Source organism: Homalodisca vitripennis, chromosome 1 (genome assembly GCF_021130785.1).
Source record: "Homalodisca vitripennis isolate AUS2020 chromosome 1, UT_GWSS_2.1, whole genome shotgun sequence".
Taxonomy (NCBI): Eukaryota; Metazoa; Arthropoda; class Insecta; order Hemiptera; family Cicadellidae; genus Homalodisca; species Homalodisca vitripennis.
The window spans coordinates 43788811-43803977 of NC_060207.1; the positions used below are offsets into that span (position 1 = coordinate 43788811).

A 15167-nucleotide genomic window follows, 5' to 3' on the forward strand; every position below is an offset into this window, starting at 1 on the left:
AATGTGCATACGTAAATTTAAAAAGATTACTTTGATCAAAAAGCATATTTTTTACTTCTGGTAAAATTGGAAGTGTGTTCCATTCCTTTGCTTTTCTTATAACTACAATAAAAATGTGATACACAATGTCAAGGGAGCCAACCAGTTTTGATTACCTTATGGGTAAACATTCACAGCTTTGTGCATTAATGTAGCTTTTGTTTATAACAGCGTTGTAGTATTTCCAATGCATACAATAATATGGTTTATTTGTCACTGGTGCAATCTAAAGTGAAAACTAGATTGTAACTTTGTCTTTGAAATTTACATCATACTACTGATCAAGCACTGTAGAATTATTTATTATTTAAATGTGAACAAATGTTTCTGCTTCTTTGGTGAACTTCAGCTGAAAGCATCAAGAACTGTTTAACGTCAGTTAACTTTGGATTATACTTTGTAAATATTATAATTATTTTCCAGAATGCTTAAATATTCCAGAAAACTTTTTCTATTTATCAAAACCTTTCTCTGACTTAACAGATATATTAAAAAAAGAATTAACCGAATTGGTCGAGCCATTCTCGAGATTAGCGCTTAGCAACACATTTAGACACTATTCTTTTATTTCTAAGATGAGTACCATCTGATATGTACACATACAGTACAACTAAGTACATTGAGGTGTCTGCTAACCAGTGGTTATTTGTAGTAGACCAAGAAGTCTTTCTTTTATCGTGGTCATATTTAATTTGTATAGTTCCCATCAAGACCTACATAATATTATGTACTTAGAAATGTATATTGTTTTCCAGGTCCAAGATACGGAGCAGAGAGTGACAAGTGTTGTTTGGCTGCTGTTCTAACAACTGATGACCATGGCGAGTGTCGTCAACTATGTGGTGGACTTCTATACAGATATTATGGAGAATAAAAGTGGCAAGTACAATAAAAATCTCATTAATTCAAAGATTTTGTCCATACCCGTAATAAATTGTTAGTAAGAAATATGTAGAACAGATACTGGCAAAACTCAACATATTGAATTGTGATTTGGCTTTAAAACAATTTATGGCTTTACTACTGCTGTCTTTTATCTTTAAATAAGTGGCATACCTTAAACCTATAATTGCTTAGTTAGTGCTGTACAAGGTTGGTTTGGCCCAAAAACCTAATCATAATAGGGCATTCCCTCACAATGCCAAGCCAAATGTTTTATTTTTCAGGATGCTGGGTATGTTGCTCTCTCATCTAATGAGGAGTAACGTCAGTCCAGTATGGAGCATTGTGTCTGGTAATGTTACCGTTTAACATGAAAGTTGTTTCGTGAATCTGAGAAAGCAATGTTGTTTAATCTAAGTGTACATTTTAACTTCATTAATTTCAATGAGCTGCCATTTTGTACTGGGTTGAGAGAGCAAGCTCTAGTTTCCACAGTTCTTCTTCTTTTATTAAGACCTTTCAAATGAGGTGTCACTTAATAGATCTTTACATTGAAAGATTCTGAGCCAACCTCCCCTCCTCCCAAATCCCATTTTGGGGAAATTGACAAAGTTATAACAGTTACTAAAAAGTTTATTTCTACTTTCTAGAAAGGTGTTCCGAGTTTCATCCCTCCATCTTTATCCATCAAAAACTAAACAGAATATATCCATACTTTTAACTCACATTGTATGCATCACGTGATGACAGCTGATATTCATGCAAGCTGATATTCATGTACAAAGTACTGAGACACTGCATGGCAAGTTGTTTCATTGACTCGATCAGCTGTAAAAATATTTCTGTTTTTACAGTTCACTCCTCTGTGCTTAAATTGCACTGCAGGAGTGAATGAGACTGCGGTTGCCAGCTGATATGCATGCTGATATTCATGTACAAAGTACTGAGTCACTGCATGGCAAGTTGCATTCATTGACTCGATCAGCTGTAAAAATATTTCTGTTTTTACAGTTCACTCCTCTGTGCTTAAATTGCACTGCAGGAGTGAATGAGACTGCGGATCATCTACTAATGAAATGTCCACAATTTGACTGTGAAAGGAACTCATGTTTCCAACAAATTAAAAGAATACCTGATGACGATATCTCAGAAAAACTAAAAAAAAATTATCTAGTTTTAATGCAAGATTATACAGGGTGTACATAAAGTCCTGCACGGGTATAATATTTTCTGAACGATAACAGATAAAGAAACAAGATTTGGTACATCAATACTACACTTAAAAATCTACTTTTTGAAGGAACTATCAGTTTTCTGTAATATCATGGGGACGTCCCGCAAGGAGTCAGAAGGAAATCTTAAATAGGAGCATAGGTCAATATGGACATCATTTTAAAGGGCTTATCTAGCAGAGTTTAATGCCGCAAACCGCACTCAAAAAGATTGATGCAGTACAAAATGGCGGCTGTTCAAAGATTTTACTTGGTTACATTTTATTAGTAGCCATAACCCCAGTAAAGCAAAACTGCAACCAAACGAATACTGCAGCTAACTACTACATTATGCTTGTCAGTTGTACAGAAGTGAATTATGACATTAGTTATCCTCAAGGGTTACAGATTTGGTCCTAATATATTGATAACGGGGAAAACCTGATAACAGTAACGATTAGAAATCTCTTATCTTTGGGTCGCAGTTAGGACTTTCCTATTAGCCAGTCTATTCATAGTAGGCTATTCTAGTTTTCTTGTTTTAGTAGTGCTGTCCATCCATTTTATCAGTGCGCTTTAGTACAAAAGAGTTTGTCGTATTGCTTGTAGTTCTTCAACTACACTATGTCGCTTGACGAACGTGAACGTATAACACTTCTTATGATGGTTGGGGAAATAACAGACGATCACACGAGGAAGCATGCCATTTATTTAATGACTACTTTCACGAGAGGCAGCCAATTTCTAGAACAACTGTAGGGAGAACTGTTCAACACTTTATGAAAACAGGAAGTGTTTCCGATCGTCATAGTTCACTGAGATTTCTAATTGTTACTGTTATCAGGTTTTCCCCGTTATCAATATATTAGGACCAAATTTGTAACTCTTGAGGATAACTAATGTCATAATTCACTTCTGTACAACTGACAAGCATAATGTAGTAGTTAGCTGCAGTATTCGTTTGGTTGCAGTTTTGCTTTACTGGGGTTATGGCTACTAATAAAATGTAACCAAGTAAAATCTTTGAACAGCCGCCATTTTTGTACTGGATCAATCTTTTTGAGTGCGGTTTGCGGCATTAAACTCTGCTAGATAAGCCCTTTAAAATGATGTCCATATTGACCTATGCTCCTATTTAAGATTTCCTTCTGACTCCTTGCGGGACGTCCCCATGATATTACAGAAAACTGATAGTTCCTTCAAAAAGTAGATTTTTAGGTGTAGTATTGATGTACCAAATCTTGTTTCTTTATCTGTTATCGTTCAGAAAATATTATACCCGTGCAGGACTTTATGTACACCCTGAAGGACATAAATAGATTTCTGACAACCATAAAAAGAAACATATAGCATAATAGTGGAATAATGATCAAAGGCAATCGCAGATGAAACCAGTGCAAAACATTCTTTTAAGTGAAAATTGACTTCATGGTGTAATTCCAAGTCAGCCGTAAGGCATTTAGATAAAAAAATTAAATAAATAAATGTTGTTTAAATTACTTTTAAGAGTATTTGTGGGTGGTGTTTTGGTATAAAAATATGTCTTTGTTTTATACAAATGTTTGAGTAACGTACATGCCAAATTTCGTTTCAAGTCTCTTCACTATGTTTTGCATGATTTAGTATAAAACATCCAAACACCCAACAATGTTCACAAATTTTTGCAATTATAATATATACAGAATATATGGATTGTATAATTTTATGTATAATATTTTTATGCTAAATTGGAAATAAGGAGTGTGATTGTGTCCTTTACAATACATGTAACATGTTAAAGAATTAATAAACTACTCAACTATCTCTCAAAGAAGTAAAATTTTATTTTAAAATGATAGTAATATATTTTAAGAAAACTATTCAGATGATTAATTGTATAAAAAGTTTCAAAATTGAGCAAAACTCGCTGTAAATAATGCCCAATACTCTCTGCACAGATCCTCGAGTGAAGGATTGGCCGCTGATGAGTGGTCCTGGCCCAACACTGCTTATCTGCCTCACATATGCCTTCATCGTGAAGGTGGTTGGACCCAAATTTATGGAGAAGAGGAAACCGTACCAGCTCAGAAAAACTCTCATAGTGTATAATCTGATTCAAGTTATTCTCAGTGCATGGTTATTTTATGAAGTAAGTTCAAAATTTTTAAATCAAGGTAGTGGTAGTTGTAAGAGTATCTTTAAAAAATGAGTATCTTTAATAACAATAATATATTACTCTTTCCTAAACAGTAGTTTTAGGAGTTATGTTTCATGTTTGTACGTTTTGTAATTTTGTCATTACTATGTTTTGTTTGTTTTATTTAGCTGTTTTTCTTTAACCAAATACACTATTTTAGTCAACACAGATTATAGCATGAGTAATTTTTTTATGCTCAGGGCAAGTGATTAACCCCTTATTTAGGATATATCTCTTTAGGTACCTACATCATTCTGACCATGATTACTCCTGGTATTGTCACAAACTATACACTGCCAAGAAAAGTGTTAATAGCGCCTTGTAAGCCTAGTTTAATTATGAAAGTGTTGTTGTTCTTTTATGTAATATGAAGAATTACAAAACAACAGTTATGTATAAAGTGTTTCTATAGTTTTTTACTATGTTTAAAAATAACCTTTAAAATGTTGATGTCAGTAACAGTAGGCTGACTAGTTCCCGTACCTCGCAGTAGGTAGGCTTGCGAAAATCTCTGCGTTAAAGGTTAAAAAGAGTATCTTTTTCTTACATTAATTTTATACATAAAAACAGAATGTAAATTTTAGGAAAATGTATCTGTAGAATAAACACTATGTTTCAGTCAATAATTGCTGGATGGTTCACCACATACAGTTTCCGTTGCCAGCCAGTTGACTACTCAAATACTCCCAAAGCACTGAGGGTGAGTTGCATATCCGCATTGTGCATGAATTTGCAATAATTATGTGTAGATAATCAGTGTTTTACATGCATTGATGTTAAGTAAGCAAAACAATAAATTTGTGCAATGAATGTTAGGAATCACTAGGACACCTGCTGTCAACTTCAGTAGTGTATAATATCATAATTATTGTGTGTTATTATTTTCTAAGGAAATAGTAATAAATATGTTAGTTTTTCTGTAAAATACATAATTTTTTAATAAATATTAATTTGTTATGAAAAGCCCAAGATTATATCTTCTAATGATCATTAAGCTTTGTCGTCTGGAAAGTAATGCTAGGTTATTGGCTTGTAATTGTAAAATGGGAGTTTTGATAACATAGGAAGAGGCCTAAAACATCCTCTTCTATTCGAATCTGTACCTAATTTATATCTTAATTTTATATCTGTGTATTAATTTTTATCAAATGTTCCGTATTGGAAGGATATTCTCTTTAATATAGAGATATTACAAAGAACACATAAATGGAATATATTGTGCTCACTGGGCAATTTGTCAATCATAGAGATATTCAGTTTCAAGTATTCAGTATTACTGAATTGAAAAACTAAAGAGGTTGCACTTACTGAGTCTATTTTCCACACTATATTATACTAAAGTAAAAATAATCCAGTGAAATTGAAATTTATACTTTTTTGTATCTATCCAGAAAGATAAATTTGTTGTAGGCATATTGCAGTGAAGAAAGGGTATAATTTCTTTTACAAAATATATTGCAATTGTTCATATTTTTTAAATATGTCAACTAATGAGAGGTTAATTTTGTTTTAATATTTAAAAAAATATTTCTTGTTACTTTTGTTACAGACAGCAGGAGGTTGTTGGTGGTATTTCTTCTCAAAGTTTACTGAGTTTTTTGACACTGTAAGTATGAAGAAGTCAACATTAGCTGTAAAATACAGTGATTATAACCTAATTATATTATTTTAACCTTATAAATTACTGTGCAAGTTATAATTCATTCAGATATCTAGTTTGTGTCTAGGTTTTGTTGCATAATGGTTTCTTTTCAATAACCTCAGATAAAAATTGTAAATGTATTGATAAATTTCCACTAAAAATCCTTAATATGAGCTGTGGTTTAAGATTACATCATGCTCATCAATTATAAATTATCATATTTATGAAAAAGAATGCTGAAGCTTTAACACATTGACTGCGACAGACTCCGGGCGTACTGGATGTTTAAGCGTACTCAAGGTCACTCAATATAAAATTGTAGTAAGGTGTTAATTAAATAGATATATTAAAACAAAAATATTGGTATAACATTTCAACATTTTTGGAATCTTTCTTGCTTTTTAAATTTAGCTGAACTGGTAATTTGTTTAACGTAACAATAACAAATGAGAACTTTTATGTGCTACACTCAAAATATAACATAGTGTTGTATTTAGCTTATTTTAAAAATAAATTTATGTTTGTTTTTCAACAGTTTTTCTTCGTCTTGCGCAAGAAAAATGACCAAGTGTCAAAACTGCATGTAATACATCATGGTGTCATGCCCCTCAGCACCTGGTTTGGAGTCAAGTTCTCACCAGGTAATTTATTTTTCTGGAAATAGCACCAATAAGTAATAAATATTTGTGTGCATATTTATTTTAATAAATTGAAGTATTTTTATTTAAGGTTTCAGCAATTTCTGAACAAATTTTGCTGCCACATGTTTCATACTCAAAGATTTCATGGCATGAGCCACTTGATCAGTGATATCTCTGATCGTAATATGGCTATCTTCATAACCATTTCTTCCACTTTTTTCACGTTTTCATTGGTTGTTTTTAATGTCTTTACGGCCATCTTTGAAACGTCTTATATCACTTGTAAATCCTTGTTTTACTGATAGCAGACTCACCATAGGGCTTTGTTAACATTTCCCAAACTTTTTTAATTTTTCACACCAAAATTTTATACACATTTTTTATCTATTTTTTTAACAAATGAAAATTTCAGAGTTCTTAAAACACTCTAATCTTAGCAAATGCCATTGAATAAGTAAACAATGAATATAGCTGGAAATTTTATTATACTTCAGGAGCATGAGTACCAACATAATAAAAACATCTTGACAATCGGACTCTCCAAGCCCGTGAAACTTATAAATATAAGCTTAGTTAAGTTTACATGTAACAAAATATATAATACAGTATAGAATTATAATAATATTGTTATATGCTGTCATATTATATAAACTACTACGATTCTGTTTTAGCAACTTGTTTTGTCAATGAATTAAAAAATTATTATTTTTAAGCTTTGTTAGTTATGTATAAACATTATGAACCAAGTGAGTTCTATGGCTAATATCACATCAGATTAACGTTAAGAACAGGACAAGTGATGTACATTCAGTTTTGACTACAAAGTACTAAGAACAACAATACAGGATATTTCAAAAAGAATATACACATGACATAGTATTATTTTGTCCAAACTATTGATTGCTGCTATTGGCTCAGCTATTAGAGAAACGAATACATAGTCTAGTCACTAGATGTCAGTTGTCTTCTGTTTTGCTTGGTAACGGACATGATAAACACAAACATGCATTTTGTAACAAGATTATTGATGCTATTGACAATGATAAAACTTTCGCCCAACGCATCGTGTTCAGTGATGAAGCGACTTTCTATGTTAGTGGGAAGGTAAACAAACACAATGTTTGCATGCACCCATTAAACGTGTACAGTCAATGTCAATGTGTTTTGTGCGATATCCCGATTATCTGTTTACGGCCCATTCTTCTTCAATACAAATACAGTAAATGGTCAGCAGTATCTCACTATGTTACAAAACTGGTTGTTTCTGAGACAACTTCATCTTTCAACAAGGCGTGGCACCCCCTCACTGGAGTCGCCAGGTGCGTGAATATCTGAATTGAATTCTATCAAACTGTTGGATTAGTCATAAAGGAGCTGGTGACTTAGCATGTATCACCTGGCCTTCACAGTCACCAAATTTAACCTTGTGACTTCTTTCTGTGGGGTTTCATTAAAGACAATGTTTATATACCACCATTATCATAGAACCTAGAAGAGTTGAAGAACCAGATCCGTACTGCCATAACATCAGTGATGAAGGACATGCTTACCCGAGTATGGGAGAAATTTGAGAATCAGTGTGATATTGTTCATGTCCCTGATGAGGGTCATATTGAACATCTGTAATCTGAACTTGAGAGGTTCGTAAAATGTGTGTAGGTCGTTTTATATTTTTGTGTCTTAAAGTTTAATAAATACATTTTTTTTTAAATATTTATATTCTTTTTGAAACACCCTGTATATTTTTTAAGAAACATTACAGATACTTGGATCATCTAGCTCTGTTAAAGTAATTATGAATACAATGTTTATATGGTATTTCAGGTGGTCACAGCACATTCTTCGGAATGTTGAACACATTTGTGCACATTGTCATGTACTCATACTATCTGCTGGCAGCTCTGGGGCCACATATGCAGAAGTATCTGTGGTGGAAGAAATATCTCACAGCTCTCCAAATGGTATGATTGATATCCACTCTGTTTTGTCCATTTAGCACGTAACAAAAACAACACAGCAAACAACAACATCATGATCAATGATGTTATAACATTCACATATATGGTGTATCAGAAATACGTTAATAAAAAATAGTGATAAAACAAGATAGTAATATTTACAAGTCATGTAATATCAATTCGACCAGCATAAAAAACACACAACAAAAAAGGAAAACAGTAACAACAACAAAATTGTTATTACCATATATTCTTTTGTACAAAAATAAAATTGTTGAAAACTGTAATAAAGAAACTAAATAATCATAACTTTGTTACTGCACGATGATTTTATTTTTACTTCACATAATGAATAATCAGTTAAAGATGGTCATTTGGATTGCTTCAGAAAATCTTTCAGAACCAGCAGGACATATTCTAAAGCAGGAATTCTAGCTGCATTATATTAAAGTAGTGGGTTTTTTTTTCATTTCAGGTCCAATTTGTTCTGGTCATGCTCCATGCCTTCCAACTCCTCTTCATTGATTGCAACTATCCAAAGGCCTTTGTGTGGTGGATTGGACTTCATGCTGTCATGTTCTACTTCTTGTTTGCAGACTTTTACAAGCAGGCTTACAAGAAAAGAGATGAAAAGGTAACATAGCACTTTGGTTATTTGGCAATTATGATTGGAAACCTTTGTTGAAACAAAACTACAAAATAGGAAGGAATTTAATACATATATTGTATTAACCCTCTAACGTTAAATAGTTTGCAGGCTTGTTTACTCCCAGCTGTGAGAATATTCACCGTACCATCACTGACATTGTCAGTCAGCCGGTCATTGTCATTTGCCAATTTTTCATACTTAACTTTTAATAAAAAAAAAAAACTGAAAAAATGAACTGTTTTCATTTTATATAATGAAAACAAATTTTCGTTATAGGCTTAACCTACCATGACCTTCCAACTACAACACTTGTGGTATTATTTTGCATTTATTGCAATATATAAATGTTGTCAAAATATTTATATTTAAACTCATACTATAATTTATATAGACAAAAAATTGTATTTTATCACGGTGCCATCAATAAAGTGTAAACCTAACCATTCTAACCATCACATTCTATAATGTTGAAGCAATCAGCTGATCTGTAATCGTAATCAGTACCTATCATTAAAAAACAAACAGAAGAAAATAAACAAAACACAGTAGTATTGACGTTCACGTAAAACCACCACAGCACTGTGAGTTAGCCAGCCGGAACTGACATGAGAAACCACATTGAAGGGTTAATTTATTGGACAGCTAGTTAAATGTTAATAAATTACACGAGTTTTGATACTAGCTACTTGTTTAGTCAATTGATCCTAAAATTATTACTTTTGAACCTTACTATAACTAAATGCAGAAATGATGAAAAACAATGTATAAGTACAGGTTAATGTTGACAGCAAGACAAGTGATATGTTGAGTTGATTACCAATACAACATCTAAAAAAGTTTTGTTATGCAGATGTCTAGTATATTTTACAATTAAAATTTATAGCCCCAAACTTTGAAACTTTGAATGATTACCATTTTTAAATCTTAAGAGTTATCAATAACATCATAACATGTGTAGGTATAAGAGTTGTTTGAAAAAGCTCAAAGTTTCTAAGAATGTTTGATTTCTGATGTATATTGTATAGCCAAGATGAAAATGCTGCACAAATGCGAATGCTTACCATCTTGAAACATATTATTTCTTGATACTGACCAATAGACATGAATGGAAATGTTTAATTTTAGCCTGCGTTGTACCACAGATGCCTATTAAAATATACCAATTTATATAATTATTTTGAGATTATTGTTATATTGTGTTTTGCTGACCAAAATCTATAAAATGAACAAAATATTATAGAAATTCCATTATAAGTATGATTGGAGTTTAAAATCTACCTAAAATTTTTTTTTATTTTCTTTAGAAGGAACCATTTTACCTTCAAAAGAAAGGATCATTGATAATTTTTTTCTTACAAGAGCTTCCTAATGGTACCAATAGTCTGTAGCATGAAATGAAGCTCTGTCACTTTATAATTTTGACAGTCATACAAACCGCAGTATTGTCTTACCTGTGTGACAGTGTTTGGGTACATTAATTGTACAAAATAATTAAACTTATCAAATCGAAAATGATTGATAAGTTTCATGAGGGAGATGGATTTGAACTAAATCCAGTCCGACCTAAATAGATTTAGTTACATTTTCTTTCTTGTCTTTGTTTAGATCAAAGCTCAATTGAAGAAGAATGAGGATGCCGCTGTCCAAAATGGTCGAACAAACGGTTATGCAAATGGTCATGCAAATGGTGCTGCCAACGGGAAGGTATTCTCTTCCAATGAGGCCTATCAACAACCTGACAAGAAAATGGAGTCAAGCTACATCAGTCAAGAGTCGTTGAGAAACAGAGCTTTCATCAATAAAGAAAAGGCATCAACGTCGGCATCGTAGAACTAATTTGTAATTACCATAGATATTGTACAGTTACCGATAAGCCTCCCTTAGCCTCTCTTAGCTGATATAACACTTGTTCAAATGTTGTGTCAAAGTGCAATAGTAAGTATAATAACAGTTTCTATAGGTTAGTATTATTTTTTTGTTGCCAATCAAACTACCAATATAACAGTTCTCAATTATTCTTTAGTATAAGACAGCAAAAATATTCTGTGCCATGTTGTGATGTCTTCAGTTTTTATTAACACAGTAAGTTAATTAAGAGAATATACAAGTCAAGTTGTGTATACATTTTTCAATTTAAAACCTTACAAATTTAATATCTAAAACCTGAAAGTCATCAAGTGATTTTTAAGTCCAACAAATTATTTTGTAAACTGGATAACATATATATTTGTTTGAAACAAATAGGTAGGAACTGTGGCTAGAGATCTACCAATAACTGTTTCAGGGTGTATACTATATTGCAGTACTAACTGGAATAATGTAATAAGTATAATAAGTTGTAGTATTTTGCAGACTCAGACATTTTAACAGTAATCTATTACAGTTGGTTTTTAATTTAAATAAATTCTGTAGGAGAAGTCAATATAATCAATAGAAATAAATTATATGGAATATTAAATGTTTACATATTGTAGTGGGTTATAGTTTTTGGTTCAATACTGCAGGTAAAGAGCTGGCTCCAATCTATTGTATATACCTTGGCAGTGTGTGTTTTAATGAATGCTCCTCCCCCTCAATCCGATAACCACCTTCTGTAGGTGAACAAGTATACAATAAAACTGATCTTACATTTGTACTGTGTTTAAACATAGACAATTTTATAGCATAGTCTAGATTTGTATATATTTTTTCAGAGGTTGTTGTCAAGATATAACATTGACTTAAATATGTTTTTTATATAAAAGATTGTTTTTACATCTAGCCATTTCTTAACGTGTAAATAGATTAAGAGGAGGATTTTTATTATTCTAATGTAAATATCAAAACTAAAATGTTAGCCATAGACTAGTTTATAAGTTATTAAATTATTTTTGTGTACTCAAGAAGTGGAGTGTGATATATTTTTACTGTAAAAGTGTACTGCTTGTTTATTTAAAATTGAAATACATATCTTATACAATTAATTGGATTGAAAATGTATAATTTAGATAATTAGTGCAAATATATAGTGCACTAACAGTTTTTTTCATATTTATGAAGTAATGTCAATACAAAGTTTTTAGAGTATTTAGAAAAAAAACAAGTTTACCACTCTTAAAAATTAAATTTTACTTCATATTTATTTGTCAGTTTAGGTTATATACTGTTTTTATGGTTATGCTTTTAAATACATTTTCAAATTCTCAAAGATCTGAAATTCACTCTACTTTAATAAACAGAAAAGGTTTATCGTGGCCTGGAACAGTTTGGGCTTGACTTAGTAGAGTTAGTAAAGTTAAAATATTTTGACAGATAGTTAACTCTTGGGATCTTATTTTAAAGTAAATGCGATCGTTCATCTCCTCCAGTAAGCTAACTGGGTCCCAGAGGGTTACCATTCTGTTAGTTGACTAGTCAGTTTTTATCATACCCAGACCCCCTTCACTACAGGGGGCTGATCAGAGCCTGGGGATCAGAAGTTTATCATCAATCAGTATTAAGATGAAGTGCTATCCTCCACATTTAAAATATTTCCAATCAATAATTATATGTTTTAAGGGAATTTAATTTTGTCAATTATTTACAGCTGTTTATGCAATTGTATATTAACTTATTACTGTCAAGGGCTTTCAAGTTCGGTTTGAGTAATATTCATAAAATTACTACAAAAATTTAATTTTATGTAATAGTGTGCCTATTAAGAAAGTGGTGTTTAACTCAAAATCAAAGTAATACGGTTTTCATTAAAGTATAAAAGAAAGTAAAAGTCAATGTAAAAGTACATATTTAGTACATTGTATAGACTATACAATTTTAAAACTTATTGCCTACAAATAAATTATAAGATACTTATTCTTAGTAGTTCCGTTTAAAGTACTACATTTGGAGCATTACTTTAATTCAAGACGTTTTTAATTGGGATTTATTAGTTGGATATATTGTAATTATTCTATACTTTTTACTTTACATTAACTTTAATAATAATATTTGTCATCCAAATGTTTTAAGAGCAGGAATTAGTTTGAACTTATTTTGTACATAATGATGTTTAATATTGACAAATCTACTTTTAGTTAGTTATAAAATGCAAATAAAAATGGCAAGGAATCAAATCACAATGTATAATTTTGTTGTTAATAAAAACAGTGGAAATATTGCAGTATTTTTTTTATAACCTCACTTCAATGTTAAGAGGTAGTTGTACTGGCAGCCATCTTGACTTAAGTCTCACAAGAATAATGTTAAACATTAAAACATTTTACCAATTTTTTGGTTATAGAATAGATGTACCACTTTAATTAGTATGCATCTAATCAACAAATCAACAGTCAAGAACAGAAAGTTATAAAACGTGATAGCTTATAATCAAAAGAACTTACCATGAGCTACCTGTATATGAAAGAAAATATGAAACCAAACGTGATGAGAGAAATAAAAAAGATCATAAATTTGTATAAAATATAAACCTTCTGGAAGAAAATACCATTTTGTGGAAATATTTAAATTTAATAGCTATTTGACTTTAAAGGCATGTTATAACTTCACTTATTCAGAATTTAGTACATAAATAAATATGAAATTTGTGAACAAAACTAATAAAAATATAAAATTAACAACAACCATCTAGTAATCTCAGCTGTGTGTAAATATAGTAGTAGTCTGCTGAAAATTTAAGTTTTGAACGTTTAATTAATTATATAATTGATCAATGGTTTTGTTTGCGAAAATAAATAATAATTCGAAAACAACGTGTAACTCATGCAAACCAACTTCATAGCAAGGTATTCAAAATGACAACAATGAGCTTATCAGCTGTTAAATTTAATAATCAAATCAGCACATTGCTGTATTTAAACTATTCGATCGCTGAGAACAGTGAGTAAGACTAGGGGATCACGGTCCACTCCTGCACCCCGCTACCACCCAGTCAACCCACCAGACATGTGCCTTGTGTCCACTGCTTGCATTGATGTACCTCACCTCTCTATTCTGTCATTGTTTTATTTGCTGTTAACGTGTGATACATTTCTCCTGGCTATAGCATGTGCTGCCTACAAGTGCACAATAGGACAAAAAAAGGAAATGGTATTTCATTTTACCAATGGGTATTTCAAAACTTGTTTCTACATGTCACCATTTATAAATGAACTATTTTTACTAATTATAAACTGTTTCCATTTCCTAGACCTATGAAAAAACAAAACGACACATGATGGTATTTTTAAGTGACATTAATATCATTCATTCAAATGTTAGTCGGATGAAAGGTAGAATTCTCACGTTGGCATCATCTCTAAAAAGGTCAAACTGGAAAATACATTTATTAGTTTTTTTTTTGCCAAAAATTGGCAGTCTGGATTTTATCTATGAGGTTTCGAAGTTTACTTGTTCTGTGGTTGTCTTTCATTTTTCTTCTCAAAGTATGAGATTCTGTTTAGTATCAAGCATGGGTGTGATATCTTGCGAGTTCCGATGTCCGAAAACAAATTGATAACAAGAACAGTGTGATGTTACTTACAACATTCATGTTTCCTTTGTGTCCTATTTAGTGTTGAGTTAGTAAAGGAAGGAATTCTAAGGAGAAAATAAAACATAGAAAATTTTGAAAGGTAAGGTATTGGTATATCTTCTCCGCCAGGGGCCAACCAGGCAATGCCCTAAACCGAAAAAGGAAAGGCCACGGATAGAAGAACCCAAGACAGGATAAACATTTATGTATTTAATGTAATGATTTATTTTCTACAGTTTTCTTCAAACTTTTTTTATTACTTTCAGGAAAGTTAAGCTCTACACAACAAGGTCATTGCACTTGATTGTTTCTTTCAGGATTGTACGATTAGTGATGATTTCTTTTATGTGCTTGATACATTTATCTGTTATGACAGAAATCTCAATGTTGATATAATTGTAACGCTTTCAAAAACTCCATAGTCTTAAAACCTTACAAGACAAAAATGTTTATAAGCATATAAATCTGTTTGTAAAAATGA

General features: G+C 31.4%; 1 protein-coding gene across 6 annotated transcripts in view; it reads left to right on the forward strand.

The window, feature by feature from the left end:
- LOC124360471 (elongation of very long chain fatty acids protein-like) overlaps positions 1 to 13331 on the forward strand; it is an 86418-nt gene extending 73087 nt beyond the window's left edge. For all 6 annotated transcript variants that reach the window (XM_046814154.1, XM_046814171.1, XM_046814146.1 and 3 more), the window contains 8 exons: positions 795 to 918; positions 4070 to 4260; positions 4928 to 5008; positions 5858 to 5914; positions 6486 to 6591; positions 8416 to 8552; positions 9025 to 9183; positions 10804 to 13331. In XM_046814154.1, the coding sequence (XP_046670110.1) occupies positions 852 to 918; positions 4070 to 4260; positions 4928 to 5008; positions 5858 to 5914; positions 6486 to 6591; positions 8416 to 8552; positions 9025 to 9183; positions 10804 to 11028 (1023 nt within the window). In that variant the 5' untranslated portion in view covers positions 795 to 851 and the 3' untranslated portion in view covers positions 11029 to 13331. The remainder of the gene's footprint in view (positions 1 to 794; positions 919 to 4069; positions 4261 to 4927; positions 5009 to 5857; positions 5915 to 6485; positions 6592 to 8415; positions 8553 to 9024; positions 9184 to 10803) is intronic.
- Positions 13332 to 15167: the final 1836 nt, after the last annotated feature.